The sequence below is a fragment of the Mesoplodon bidens genome (assembly GCF_964165515.1).
Source record: "Mesoplodon bidens genome assembly, chromosome: 3".
Taxonomy (NCBI): domain Eukaryota; kingdom Metazoa; phylum Chordata; class Mammalia; order Artiodactyla; family Ziphiidae; genus Mesoplodon; species Mesoplodon bidens.
In genome coordinates this window covers 3,774,242-3,789,626 of record NC_138178.1, presented here as the reverse complement: position 1 = coordinate 3,789,626, position 15,385 = coordinate 3,774,242, and the positions used below count along the sequence as shown (strand labels likewise).

The 15,385-nt window shown below is 40.2% G+C and overlaps 1 protein-coding gene across 4 annotated transcripts in view; it reads left to right on the top strand.

Annotated features, from left to right (window-relative positions):
• EPC1 (enhancer of polycomb homolog 1) overlaps nt 1–15,385 on the top strand; it is a 94,870-nt gene that overhangs the window by 61,222 nt on the left and 18,263 nt on the right. For all 4 annotated transcript variants that reach the window (XM_081227720.1, XM_081227719.1, XM_081227717.1 and 1 more), the window contains exons 2-4: nt 3,899–4,058; nt 14,395–14,540; nt 14,941–15,147. In XM_081227720.1, the coding sequence (XP_081083846.1) occupies nt 3,899–4,058; nt 14,395–14,540; nt 14,941–15,147 (513 nt within the window). The remainder of the gene's footprint in view (nt 1–3,898; nt 4,059–14,394; nt 14,541–14,940; nt 15,148–15,385) is intronic.

Sequence of the window (15,385 nt, the reverse complement as noted above, 5' to 3'; positions counted from 1 at the left end):
CTTTTTACTTAATAAATTGATGGGTTTTTCCATTTCATTAAGTATTATTCTGAACCATTTAAAGTCTATGCATGTTCCGTTTTCTAGAATATGGTCCGTTTTCTAGACAGCAGCCAGGATGATCTTTAAAATCCTTCAGCCACTGTTGCTCTTAGTACAAGGACAAATCCGTAACATGCCCCACGTCCCTGTGTGATTTGACCCTGACCCCCTTTGCGCCCTCACCCCCTGTGCTCCAGCCACACCGGCACCTGTGTGTGGTCTCCTTCCCATCCTCGAGTCTTTGTACATACACAGGGCTACAGTAAATAGGAAGGTTCAAGGTTATAGTTACACACCAGTTGTTGTTGAGTGATTTTTAAGGCTTAGAAGAACATATTTGTTGTATATTGTACACATCTTGGTTCCTTACGTTCCTTATGAGGAAATTTTGTCAAATATTTTATAAAACAAAAAAACACATGGAAGACTTTTTTAAAGCAGTATTTACTATAATACTGATAAAAAGTTTGATTTCACGATTCTAGGAAAATGGATGTAAGGATAAGGAAGTCTTTCTACAGAATGCTATTAACACTAGGAAGAATAGGAATGGTAGCAAGCATATGGTAAATCTTCAGCTTCTCTAGGAATGAAAGGTACACATTTGCTACCATGTTTTAGGTAGGTAGTGTGTCTCAGCCATTTTATCTTAACCACAATCCCATATGGTAGGTACACACAGTGTACATTTATAGGTGATAAAACTTGCTGGTATGAATATCTTGTCCCAAGTCCCCAAATCATGGAGCTAGTAAACCGTGGAGCCAACGTTCAAAGCCAGAGCACTCCTGATTACAAAGCATGTTCTTAACCACCATACTACAGTGCCTATAAAAAATCTAAAGCCCTTAGTGGTGCCATTTCACACCTAGAAAGTAATTTTCATCGTGGTTCATCTAGAGAAATGAACGAAATAGCCAGGAAATTTCTGAAAAAGAATTGTGAGGAGTGCATTTGTATCTAGTCAGCACTGGATAATAAAATGTAGTCTGAGGCTGCGCTTTTAAAAACACGTTAAATACTAGCGCAGGAGGCAGTTGAGGAGAGGAGGGCAAAAGAACGTGGAAATACTCCCAAGTGCAAGTGGAATTCTGAGAAAGGGACATGTTTAGTCATTAAGGGGAATAGGTGATTTTATGACGTTCATATACCCTTTGAGGCGGCTTGCTGTCTCTCCTTAAACAAAAAAATAAACGGTCTCTCACGTGTTCACCTACACAGAGAAGTGCTAATGGATTAAGGACAAAATGCAAATGAAGAACAGTGCGCCTCGCTCCCCCGCTCCCTCCTTGAGTTTGATGTAAGTAGGGGGCATAGGTCACAGAGCATTTCTCTTGCTCTTTGAGGGTATCCGAGAGAAGGTACACCTGTGATTGATTTCTCAGCTGGGGCTCAGAAGCACCCTGTGTCAGAGGGCACAAGGGCCAGTACACATGCCCACAGGCTGTTCGGAGTCACCCCTCCCTCCCCTCACACTGAGTTTCTACCAGCTCCCAGGAGCCACGAGGCAGCCTGAATCAAAGATAATTTGAGTTATAAAAATGAAAGGTTTTGTTCACACAGCCTAGTTTGTGGCTGTACGATTTATACCTGTTACTAAGGATGACAAAATCATAGAGGAAAAGGTTAATAAATTTGACTAATAGAACTTTCCTGCGTGGAAAAAGTCCTTTAAACAAAATCAGGAGTCAAATTTCAGGAAAACAGTTGTCAGTTTTATTACATGGGGGCTAATTTCCTTAATATTGAAAAGGAAGATAATCCACCTATTTAAACATCAATGAGAAAAAGAAAAGCAGCACTTTTGAAAATGAGCAAACAGCAACACGTAAGGGAAGAAAAACTCATTGTAAAGAAATTAACCTAAAATAACAAAATGAGTCATTTTAAAATTGAAAAGAGATGTTAAGGAGTTACTGCAAGGAGTGGTAGGAACATGTGCTGTAACTTCATACACCCTTTGAGCGCTTCCGTCTCTTGTCCTACAGATGCTTTCATGGGCTCACAAAGGTGTCTCATATATGTAGTAGTACAGGATTGGTTTTTGCAGCGTTCAGGGAGAAGGATAGGCATTTAAGTTGCTTCCAGGGTTTTTCCCTATCAATTCGTGTCTGGTTAAATAAGTTACGGTACATCCACATAGTGGAATACAATGCAGCTGTTGCCAAAATGGTAGTGAAAGTATCAGTATGGAAAAATCTCTGAGGTATGTCAAGGGACCAAAGCCCTAGGGATAAAGCTCTGTGGGCTGCGCGACAGAATCCTAGGTTGAATTGATATGTATGTATATGTAAAATTAACAGAGGCTACTTATGAAGACTGGAATTTTTTGTTTTCATACTGTTGGAATGTTTTTCATCCTTCAACTTGTATTTTATATACAGTATTTTAAAAACTAGCTTAAATTTAATGAAATGTTTACCAAAATTCAATGATGATGGGGTGGGTGAGAACAGATATTTCTGTGGCAGCTGGTAAAACTCTTTCTGTGTGGCACCTCAACCAAAGCTTATTTTGAGCACCTGTAACATGCCAAGCATTGTACTAAACATTTTTTTTTTTTTTTTTTTGCGGTACGCGGGCCTCTCACTGTTGTGGCCCCTCCCGTTGCGGAGCACAGGCTCCAGACGCGCAGGCTCAGCTGCCATGGCTCACGGGCCCAGCCGCTCCGCGGCATGTGGGATCTTCCCAGACCGGGGCATGAACCCGTGTGCCCTGCATCGGCAGGCGGACTCCCAACCACTGCGCCACCAGGGAAGCCCTGTACTAAACATTTAATGCACATTTATCTTACTTAAATCTCCAACCATCCGTGGAAGATTCTATTTTTCTTTTCCTGGAGGAAACAGATTTAGAAGAATGAAGTGTCTTGCCAGGAGTCACAAACTCTGGAGCCTTTGCCTTCAATCCCTATACTTTACTACCGTTCAAAAAGGGCTCTGGAAATTCAGAAGAAAGGTTATTACTCGAGACACAGACCAGGTTTGAATCTGTGTCAGCTTCGTGAATGAAAAATGGAGACAATAATCTGTACTCTTCTTTGGAATGATCATATTAGTTGATTTGTATGACATTTATGAAACCCTGTATGAATAAGCAATTAGAATCGATAAAATATTTTTTATACAAAGCCTGCTTTCGTCATACAATACGTTCGAATGTTTTAACCCTCTTTTTAAAACAGTCTCAAACTTCTTTTTTTTAAATAAATTTATTTATTTTTGGCTGCGGTGAGTCTTCGTTGCTGTGCACAGGCTTTCTCTGGTTGTGGCAAGCGGGGGCTACTCTTCGTTGCGGTGCGCGGGCTTCTCACTGCGGTGGCTTCTCTTGTTGCGGAACATGGGCTCTAGGCACGTGGGCTTCAGTAGTTGTGGCACGTGGGCTTCAGTAGTTGTGGCACGTGGGCTTCAGTAGTTGTGGCTCGCGGGCTCTAGAGCGCAGGCTCAGTAGTCGTGCTGCACGGGCTTAGTTGCTCCGAGGCATGTGGGGTCTTTCCGGACCAGGGCTCATACCCGTGTCCCCTGCATTGGCGGGCGGATTCTTAACCACTGTGCCACCAGGGAAGTCCCTGTAAAATGCAAACTTTAATAACAATTTTAGTCAGTTTTTGGAATCTTGTATAATTTAACTCTCAATTTTGGTGTAGTACCTTTTCTTAAATTGAGGAAATATACAGTGTATCTAACAAGATCTTGTTTCTATTCAAAATGTTTTTACCACAACTGTATTGTTAGCATCCTTGCAAGGCTACTAAAATTCCTCTATTTTAAAAACAAATGAAAACCTCTTCATGAGGCTGCATGTTCTGTTTGCTAGTTTTTTAATATGTAACTTACCTCTTTTTCCCTCTTTTTAGGAACACCATCTTCAGCGGGCTATCTCGGCACAGCAGGTGTATGGCGAGAAGAGGGACAACATGGTCATTCCAGTCCCAGAGGCAGAAAGCAACATCGCTTACTATGAGTCCATTTACCCCGGGGAGTTCAGGATGCCAAAGCAGCTCATTCACATACAGCGTAAGTAATTTCTCTTCTGGTAACTGTACTTTGCATTCCCTTCTTCTGTAACTCTCGACAGGTTTTTATCAGTTCGGGGCCATTTTCAGTACCCACTTCACTGACCAGAATCAACTTGAGAGTTATTAGAGCCCATTTTCACCTTTTATAATTGTGCTTGGGCTCTCTGCCTGACAGAAAAGATAGCATTTTCATCCCAGATTTTTAGCTTCATCTCAACATGGGACCTTATGCTACTGTAGATGAGTAGGATAAAGAATGTACCTCAGATGTAGAGATCATTTTCTTACTCTTCAGAAATAGTAATGTTAATTGCCTTAAAGAATTTCTTAATAGAAGTCAGAGGTCAGCAAACCTTTTCTGTAAGTATTTCAGGCTTTGCGGGTCATTCAGTCTCTGTCACAGCTATTTTACTCTGTGTTCCCATAAAACTGTATTGACTAAAACAGATGGCAACCCAGTATTGGCCTACAGGCTGTAGTTTGCCAACTCCGTCTGTGTTTCTACTAATATTTTTCTTTTTTTCTTTTTTGGCTGAGCTGCGCGGCTTGTGGGTTCTTAGTTCCCTAACCAGGGATTGAGCCCAGACCCTTGGCAGTGAAAGTGCTGAGTCCTTACCACCTGACCGCCAGAGAATTCCCCTAATTTTTAAAAATATAGCGTTTTTAATTGGTAACTTGTCTCACTTGGTACTGATAGGCTCTTCATTGGAAATGATCCTTTGATAGCTAATCACATTTGATGATGAACAGCTGAGAGCTTGTAGACTTAGGCAAATATATTTCATTCACTCAGTCCCCAAGTAGTGGACAACTTAAACACATAATTGAAAGGTTACTAAGGTAAAATTGCTACAGCTTTCATTGTGGTCTTGCTGACCTTTATGATCAAGAGGTTTTTCCAGGAGCCTGTCTCAACTTTTTCTCAGGACAATAGAAATCTGTTTTGTTTTTATTGTTCTTTCTACGGACATAGAGAAACTAGCTTTAACCAGTTTCCAACTTATTAACTACTTTTCTGACTCATTTAACCTCTCTCCATATGATCTAGTTCCTGTCCTGGATTCAACTATTTCTTGAATATGAAAACTAAAAGTAGACATAATGCCTGTATTGACTCTTATCAGTTCTGTATTGGCGTTTGATATTTTTAACTTGTAATGTTTTTTCATCTTTACCTCTGACTTGTACGTAATCTTACTGACTTCCTTTAGGAAAAAAAAGAAATTTTTCCAATTTATTAAAGGCTACTTTGAAGTGATTCTTGCCCAGTCACATGTTTAATAACTTGTCAGATACAGACATTCTAAACAATTTTGACCAATATTGGGACCTAAAAATTAGTTCTCTGGAAAATCATGTCAGTGTGAAAGTTCCAGAGCTGATCCTTCCTCTACATGTGAACTAGAGCCACATTGCATTCCACAGCCACCGGCTGTATTACCTCACGAATGCAGGCTTTCAGGTTAAAGCAGCATTGAGCAAGATAAAATTACATTAATCAATTTACATTATCATTACTATCAGAAAAAAAATTTTGAATGCATGTTTTACAAATAGTTGCTTATTGATGACCAAAAGTCACAAACCACATTTCACTTGTAGCTCATGGATTAAATTGTGGTCAGAAGAGTCAAAAGGGACTATATTTAAAAAGAAATTGACTTTGCTGACATTGTAATCAAATAATAGTAATAAAATGGGAGCAGAATTGTAAATTATTTGGGAAAAAATTTTTTGCATCAGTACAAATTTGGAAAGATGTATTACATTGGAATGTTAATAAAGACAGCTAAATTAGTGTTAGCTGCCTTTGGATTTCTTTTAACATTTTGTCTGGATGATTATAGATTCACAGAACAAGTGAAGCCTCGTATAATCACCACAATTAACATACTCAATTGTACCATCACCAGAAGACTCCATCTTGTTGCTCCTTTAAATGCACCCCTAGCCCCTGGCAACCGCTAATCTCTTCTCCGTCTCTGTAATTATGTTTGTTGATGAAGATAACATAGATGGAATCATGCAGTATATATCCTTTTGAGATTGACTTTTTCCTCTTAGTGTAGCCTCCTTGACGTTCACCCAAGCTGTTGCATGTATCAGTAGTCCTTTCCTCTTGCTGAGCAGTCTTCCGTGATCCATGTGCACTGCACGTTTCACTGCTCACCCACTGAAAGACATTTGGGTAGTTTCCAGATTTTAACTATTGATATTTCAAATAAAGCTGCTACGAGTGTTCATGTACAGATTTTTTGAGTGAACATAAATTTTTACTTCTCTGGCTTAAGTATACCTTAAGAGTAGTTGCTGGGTCATCCATTTTTAGTTTGACAAGAACGTCTACACTGTATCCCAGAGTAGTGGTACTGTTTTACATTATCAGCAGCAGTGTATGTGTGATCCAGTTTCTCCTGTATCCTTCCCAGCATTTGAGGTTATCACTTTTTAATTTTAGCCATTCTCATAGGTGTGCAGTGCTATCTCATTGTACTTTAAATTTGTGTTTCTCTAAATGGCTAATATGTTAAACATCTCATGTGTTTGTCATCTCTATATCCTATTTGGTGAAATCATTGCACAGGTCTTTTGCCCATTTTCTAATTAGATTGTTTATTTTAATGTTGAGTTTTGAGGATTTTGTTTTGTTTATATATTCTAGACACACGCCTTTGTCATATGTGATCTGGAAATATTTTCTCCCAGTATATAATTTGTCTTTTCATTCTCTTAACAGTTTTTCACAGAGCAGAAGTTTTTAATTTTGATGAGATCCATTTACCAATTTTCCTCTTACAGTTCATGATTTTGGTATCAACTCTAAGAATACTCTTTGTTTTGCCTGGGGTCCAAAGATTTTCTCCTATGACCTGTTGTAGAAGTTTCACAGTTTTACATTTTACATTTTTTTAAATTTATTTATTTTAATTTATTTATTTTTGGCTGCGTTGGGTCTTCGCTTAGTTGCAGCGAGTGGGGGCTACTCTTTGTCTAGTTGCAGTGAACGGGGGGCTACTCTTCATTGCGGTGCGCAGGCTTCTCACTGCGGTGGCTTCTCTTGTTGCGGAGCACGGGCTCTAGGCGCGTGGGCTTCAGTAGTTGTGGCACGTGGGCTCAGTAGTTGTGGCTCGCGGGCTCTAGAGCACAGACTCAGTAGTTGTGGTGCATGGGCTCTAGAGCACAGGCTTAGTAGTTGTGGCGCACGGGCTTAGTTGCTCCTCGGCATGTGGGATCTTCCCGGACCAGGGCTCGAACCTGTGTCCCCTGCATTGGCAGGCGGATTCTTAACCACTGCGCCACCAGGGAAGTCCCTACCTTTTACATTTAAGTGTGTGATCAATTTTGAGTGTGAGGTTTAGGTCACGGTGTTCCCCCTGCCCTCATTCTGGGTATCTAATTGTTCCAGCACCATTTATTGAAAAAGTGATCCCTCCTCCACTGATTGCTTTTGCTTCTTGTCCAGAAATTAATTATGCATGTTGATGTGTCTCTATTTCTGGCTTCTGTATTCTATTCCACTGATTTCTGTGTTTATCCCAAGACAGTACCACTGTCCTGATTACTGCAGCTCTATGATAATCCTTAACATCAGGAAGAGTACTTCCTCCTTTATTTTTCTCCTTCAAGATTGTTTTGGGTATTCCAGGGCTTCTCCCTGTAAATATTACAATAAGTTTGTATCTGCAAAGAAACCTGCTGAGGTTTTGATAGAAATTGCATTTAACCCTATAGATCATTGTAGGGAGAACTGACATCTTTTCTGTGTTGAGTCTTCCAGTCCATGACCACCGTATGACCCTCCAAGTATTTAGGTCTTCTTTGATTTCTTTTATAAAGTTGACACTTTATAATTTTCATCATAGAGAGCCATGGTTTCTTAGTACTTTTTTTTTTTAGATTTATACCTGTTTTATTTGGAACAATTGAAAATGGTATTGCACTTTTGATTTTGGTTTCCACTTTTTCATTGTATACAGAAATGCAACTTAATTGTATGTTGAGCTTATGTCCTGTGGCCTTAACTGAAATTACATATTAGTTCTAGGAGATGTTTGCAGATTCTTTGGGATTTTCTGAATGGAAAATCATGTGGTAGTCTGCAAATAGAAATGGTTTTGTTTTTCCTTTCCAACCTGTATGTCCTTAATTGCTCTTTCTTGCCTTAGTATAGTGGTTAGAACTTGAATATGATTTTAAAATAAGAATGGTGAGAGCAGACATCCTTGCCTTGTTCCTGATCTTAGAGAGAAAGAATTTAGTCTTTCACCATTAAGTATTATGTCACCTGTAGGGTGTTTTTTTTTTTTTGTAGTTGCTTTTATGAGATTGAGGAAGTTCCCCTGTATTCCTAGGGTACTGGGAGTTTGTACCATGACTTGAATTTGTCAAATGCTTTTTGTGCATCAGTTGATAGGGCCATGTGACTTTTTTTTCCTTCTTTAGCCTTTGATATGATAGGTTGCGTTGGTTGGTTTTCAAATATCGAACCAGCCTTGCATACCTGGAATAAACCCACTTGGCTGTGGTGTATTATTTTTTCATACACTGTTGTGTGGGCTTTTATTGAGGAGTTTTGCATCTAAATTCATGAAAGATATTGGCTGGTAGCCTTTTGTGTGTGTGTGTGTGTGTGCTCTGCCTTGTCAGGTTTTGGTATCAGGGTAATACTGGCCTCATAAAACAAGTTGGGAAGTGTTCCCTCTTATTTTCTGGAAGAAATTATGTAAAATTGATGTTAATTCTTTCAAAATTGGTATTGGCTTTTAGTATACTACAATACACAAGAAAAGGCTAGTTATACTGTAAATTTCTGCAAAGTTAAAATTGAATCTTGAATGACAGGTGGTCTAACAAGTTGCTTATGAAGGGTACATTGCCTTGAATTATGTATGTAGACCGGTTCATTTCAATTCTCATAATTTCTATTTTGTAAAACTCTTAAACTAATTTACACAAACTGCTCCTTGGAGTTTTTAAGATGGTAATTAGTATTGCCTAAAAAAGTAATGATAGGGCTTCCCTGGTGGCGCAGTGGTTGAGAGTCCGCCTGCCAATGCAGGGGATGCGGGTTCGTGCCCCAATCTGGGAAGATCCCACATGCCGCGGAGCGGCTGGGCCCGTGAGCCATGGCCGCTGAGCCTGCGCGTCCGGAGCCTGTGCTCCGCAATGGGAGAGGCCACAACAGTGAGAGGCCCGCGTACCGCAAAAAAAAAAAAAAAAAAAAAAGGTAATGACAAACATGTTTGAGAATTATTGCCTGTTATATTCTCCTTCCACCCCCAGAGTTACAATGCATATTATTTACAGGCTCTGGGAATCTTGCAGTTAAAAAAGAAAGTTTCTTTTAACACAGCATTTTCAAAATACATTCATTACATGTTATCTGTTAACATTTCATTGAACATTTATTTGGAAAATCTCAACGTTTTTCTTGTCTTTTAACAGGCTTAGGAAAGAGAGCCTAATCTTTTCCTATCAGAGCTGTAAAGGAAGAAACCTGTTCTTCTCGTTCCAAACTGTGGTTACTTTCTAAACTGTTTCAGAGTGCTGTTCAACATCTCCTGCTCCAAAGGGTCTTAATATTGTTTCTGTTTTGATTGGTGATCTGGAAGCCTTCTAGATTGTATAGCTAGGACTTCTCCTTTCCTATTCATACTGGCCGAAAGGACAAAAACAGTTCTGACCAGAATAGGCAGCAACAATGCTCTCTCCCCCTTCCCCTCGCGCTTGGGTCTCAAGGTTCTCTCCTGTTAATCCTCAAAGGAGCTCTTTTTTTATCAGGCAGTCTTGGTGTATATTTGAATATGTATATATGTGTGTGTATAGGTACAGATCTGTGCATTTCCAGTTCTGTCCACTGGTAGAGCCAAGAAGCAAAAAATATTCAGTAGCAATAAGCACACCTAGCACCTATTCCCTGATCTGTTCCCCGCTAAACAGGGCCAAGAATACGCAGAGAAATGGCTGATCCCAGGGCTGGGGCAGGGTAGGTACAAGATAAACTTGGAACATCTTGTTATGCCAGAAATTAAGAACTCACAAAAATGGCAGAGGCATATTCCACTGGCTAATTTGGGGACATTTTAAACAGTGGAATAATTGGGTACAAGAACGACTTATAAACATGGAAAAAGTAGGAATTCATGAGTCCATACTGGTAATAAGCCGTACTAAATGGGGGCTTATTACTATTATCAGAAGTGTAGTCTCGTGGTTTTATAGTACAGAGTGTCAGGAGCTGAACGGTGCTATGCGAAGAGAGTGCTGGAGAATCATCTTCGCACTAAACGTGACCGAGATTGAGCCACACAAGAATCGCCAGTGTGTGCTCGCTGTAAGCAGAAATTCTCATGAGGGGCAGGACGTTTCCGTGGCCTTAAACTCTCCCCACGAACTGCTCATTAGTTACGGCGGCAGGTGGGGGCGGCAGTTATACGGTGGGGTAATGGGGCAGTATGTTGACTGGTGGCCACAGTTATCACCACTTATGAGAAACAGATGAACACCATGTGCCTCTAGGTGTGAGACCCCGGGAAGGACTAAGAATAAAGTCGATTGGTGTGGCAGCTAAGAGAGTATAACCTAATCACAGTGGGGAAAATCCCACAGACACAGAGTGAGCAACCTGCTAGTAGTGGGGATGGTAATACTCCTGAAACAGACATCATCAGTGTCCTGAAAGACAGCGAAAGGCTGTGGAAATGTTCCAAAGTAAAGGAGGCTAAAGAGACACCAGTAAAAATAATACCTGATCCCAGAGTGGTCGTGTACTGTAGTGGGAAATGTTATGAATTATTGGATCAGCTGGCAAAAGTGGAATATAAAGTTGATGACTGTACTGTGATCATGTGGAAACACACTCTGAAGTATTTAGCAGGAAAGAGCCATAATGAAGGTAATTTACCCTCTGGTGGCTCAAAAAAATAGTGTGTGTGGGGGGGTGTATATGTGTGCGGTATGTGTGTGTGTATACACATGGAGGGGGAGAGGACACACATGCAAGTGATAAAGCAAATGGAGTACAATTTTAACAGCAGGTGAATCTGGGTAAAGGATATGCAGGTGTCCCTTGTGCTGTTTTTATTTGGAGGCTTTTATAAGTTTGGATTTATTTATAAATAAAAAGATTTTTTAAAAATAGATCCTTGTAGAGCCTCCTTTTGTTTATTACCTCTCAGAACAGATGTATCCTTTCTTTATGCCCTGAATCTGAAAGATTACATTTTCTCCTTCCCTTTCCCCGTTATTCTTCTGGTTTTACTTTCTCACAGATAATATCTATAGCATCAACTAACCATGCAGATATAGCAGAACTTTATCTACAAAGGACTTCACGTGTAGGATTTCAAATCTTTCAGATCTGGGATTCTCTGTTTACTCTCCCCAAGTACATTCTAGAAGTGACTCTGTAGTTTATAAATATAAAGAAGTTGAAGAATTTCATGATCTAGCTAGCCAGTGATCGCTTTTGTCTTCTTAGGTCCAAGCAAGGGTGTCAAATACCCTACAGGGTCTTTGCAAGTAGCTGTTACCAGTCACGGGGAGCTAGTGCTTGAGCAGAAGCCTGTGTGCCCTCCCTGCTGTGGGAGGTTCTCCTCAGCCCTGAATAGGGTGCCTTCTTTTCCATCAGGAGTTATATTCTGTTCCCAGTCTACATTTTGTGCCATTTTGTGGACCCAAATACCCTTTCACTATTTGCTTCCTGTAATTTAAAAATGCTGCTTGGAGTTATGGACATACCTACCTGTGCACACTTAGTCTGAGCTGTAATATGGCATTTGTTACGCAGACATTTATATGCATTTCACCTTTACTACTGGACTCTAAGCACAGTGGTTTGTACCACTTTGTATCTCCTTCAAAATAATCTAATCAATTTACGTGTACTGTTGTGTTCTTTTTATTAGGTTTATTTTCTATAGAATTTTCTCCTCCATCTTTATAGAATACTGTATTTTGTTTAGCCATATACATATCTGGGTTTATCTCTAGCAGAATGTTTTAAACAGTCAGCTTCTGTAGTATGGCTCCCATTGTTTAACAATGATTGGCTAACTAGGGCTCACTGTAATTGGTAGAACTCAATTAGAAGAGGCAGCTCATTTGCCTGTTTCTCTTTAGACCTTGTTTTCTGCACTCAGTAACATGGCCCAGGAAATTTGAAGATATTCCTGTTTCTAGAACCGTGATACATATGTTACATCTTTGTCAGTTGGACATTTGCCTGAAACTAAATTACACTTCAATCATTGGCTGCCGTTTTTTGGTCAAATGAAATCCTAAAATGAGTTTTTACATGTTAGATTTTCTCTAGGGTTTTAATATTTTATATCTGAACAAGATTTGGTTCTCCTCATATTTGAAGGTCTTAGATGTGTTTGCATTAACTAAAGAAAAGCTTCTGGCAGAGGCAAGAGCAGCCTCCCAGGCACTTGGTAACTTCAGTGGTGAAGACATGGAGCTCCCTAGGGCGGGAATCTTCCTTTCCCATCTCCATTCTGTTCCTTAGTTTGTTGGGTGTGACTTGTCATTGATGATATAAGGTATGCCAGAAGTATGTCAAGTGTCTTTGGATAATGCATAAGTAAGGTGATACTAGGCAGGCTTGTTTAGTTTTTATGAATAATTAAGCTTTGTAAATGTGATTTGCTCTAAAGAAAAATAAATTTTATAGTGGAGGGTGCCAAAGCAGTGTATAAACGAGACCCTAAACACATGTAAAATACACCCTTAAGGAGGCAGAACATTGATAGTTGGTCCCTATCAGCTTGGCTCTCTGGATTATCTGGATCACCACTCTTTAATAGAACTTTCAATGATGATGGAAATGTTTTTATAATCTGTAGCATCTGGTAACAGCAGTAACCACTAGCCACATGTAATACTTAGCACTTGAAATGTGGCTACTGAATTTTGCATTAAGTTAATTTAAATCTAATTGGTTACACGTGGCTAGTGGTTACTCCACAGATGTGGATTTTTTTGGTTAGGGACAAACAACAAGTGTGTTGAATCCAACAGTTTTTTTTGGTTTTTTTTTTTTGCGGTACGCGGGCCTCTCACTGTTGTGGCCTCTCCCGTTGCGGAGCACAGGCTCTGGACGCGCAGGCTCAGCGGCCATGGCTCACGGGCCCAGACGCTCCGTGGCACGTGGGATCCTCCCGGACCGGGGCACGAATCCGTGTCCCCTGCATCGGCAGGCGGACTGTCAACCACTGCGTCACCAGGGAAGCCCATTAATCCAACAGTTTTAAACCACTTGGGAATCTCCAAAATCTCTGTTTACATAGCAACAGCAAACAGAATTAGATGGTGGAAAATCATTGAAGGGCTGATGGTGCAGGAAACATGGGTGCAGAGAGGGTAACGTATAGAGATTTTTATGAAGGATCTGAATACTTATTTATTTTAATTAGGAATGTTACAGAAGTGTGATACAAGTCAAAATGAAAATGAAGCATAGCGTTATAATTCCACAAATATTCGTTGGGTTCCTATGGGCCAGATACTATGTCAGTCTTGAAGCAGGGATGGCACATGTGGGGCAGGCAGATTCCCCCCCGTTCCTGTCACAGATGTCACCACGCTGACTGCAGATGTTTTCAGCGTTTTCTCCCACTTGAATAGAGTCAAAATCCAAATGCTTTTCAGTAGAGTACTGCGTGCAGAGTTGGTGTACAAGAGGAACATGCGTACTGGCTCTGCCTCTGATAAGACACAGTGCTTCCCCTCTGGGAGATCAAGCACATTCGAATGCTTAACAAATAAGACTGTAAAGTAAGAAGAGGAGTGATCTAGAACAGGCGCGCTTTTTTTTTAATAAATTTGTTTGTTTATTTATTTATTTATTTTTGGCTGCGTTGGGTCTTCGTTGCTGTGCGCTGGCTTTCTCTAGTTGTGGCGAGCGGGGCTGCTCTCCGTTGCAGTGCACGGGCTTCTCATTGCAGTGGCTTCTCTTGCTGCGGAGCACGGGCTCTAGGCGCGTGGGCTTCAGTAGTTGTGGCACGTGGGCTCAATAGTTGTGGCTCACGGGCTCTAGAGCGCAGGCTCAGTAGTTGTGGCACACGGGCTTAGCTGCTCCGCGGCACGTGGGATCTTCCGGGACCAGGGCTCGAACCCATGGCCCCTGCAGTGGCAGGCGGATTCTTAACCGCTGCGCCACCAGCGAAGTCCCTTCTTTCTTAAACTTTAAGTGTGGGAAGCTTAGATTGTGAGTCTGAAAACAAAATCTTTCAAAAATCTTTCCTATTTCTTTAGAGATTTTCCAGACATCTGTGAGAGGTTTAGTCCGTGTATTCACACAGTAAACGATTGCTTATGGTTTCTTCTGTCAGCTTTTAGTTTGGATGCTGAGCAGCCCGATTATGATTTGGATTCTGAAGATGAAGTATTTGTGAATAAACTGAAGAAGAAAATGGACATCTGCCCACTGCAATTTGAGGAGATGATTGACCGTCTAGAAAAAGGCAGTGGTCAGCAGGTACAGCTTCATTTATATTAACTGTGTGTATATGTCTATATAAATCTCTCTTCCATATGGAAACAGTGTAATGCTGGGGAGAGGGTAAGCAAGCAGGCTCTGGAGAAGCATGAGTTCATGTCTTATCTCTGCCCATTACCGGCCTGTGTAATATTTAGTATGTTTAAATTTCTCTGTGCCTCTCTTTCCCCATCTGTAAAATAGATAGATAAACATTGCAGGATTGTTGTGAAAATTAAATAATTTATATAAAGCATCTAGCTCATGGTCTGACATGTACAGGGTGCTCAGCACGTCTGTTGTTAATGCTGTTATTTTGATTATTGTCATTTAAATTTAGAGGTACTTTTGAGCCTTTTATTTGTATTATGTGAAAATGACATAGTGATTTTACATTTAGCCAGTCAGTCTGCAGGAAGCCAAACTACTGCTAAAAGAAGACGATGAATTAATTAGAGAAGTTTATGAATACTGGATTAAAAAGAGAAAAAACTGTCGAGGGCCATCTCTTATCCCATCAGTAAAACAAGAGAAGCGAGATGGTTCCAGCACAAATGATCCTTATGTGGCTTTTAGAAGACGTACTGAAAAAATGCAGACTCGAAAAGTAAGAGAACCTGGGGAAATTCTTTTGTAATTTTTTTTGATGTAAGAAAATTTATTTATAATTATGAGTATCTCAGTATCTAAAGGCTGTGTTTTAATTTGTGTTTAGACAGACTTCCTATATATTGTAATGAAAAATATTAATTTAAAATGTCAGCCTTAAAATTCATTAGAGTTATTAATGATATATTTTAATGTTAATCCATTAAAAACCACATTCAAAATTGATTTCCTGGTAA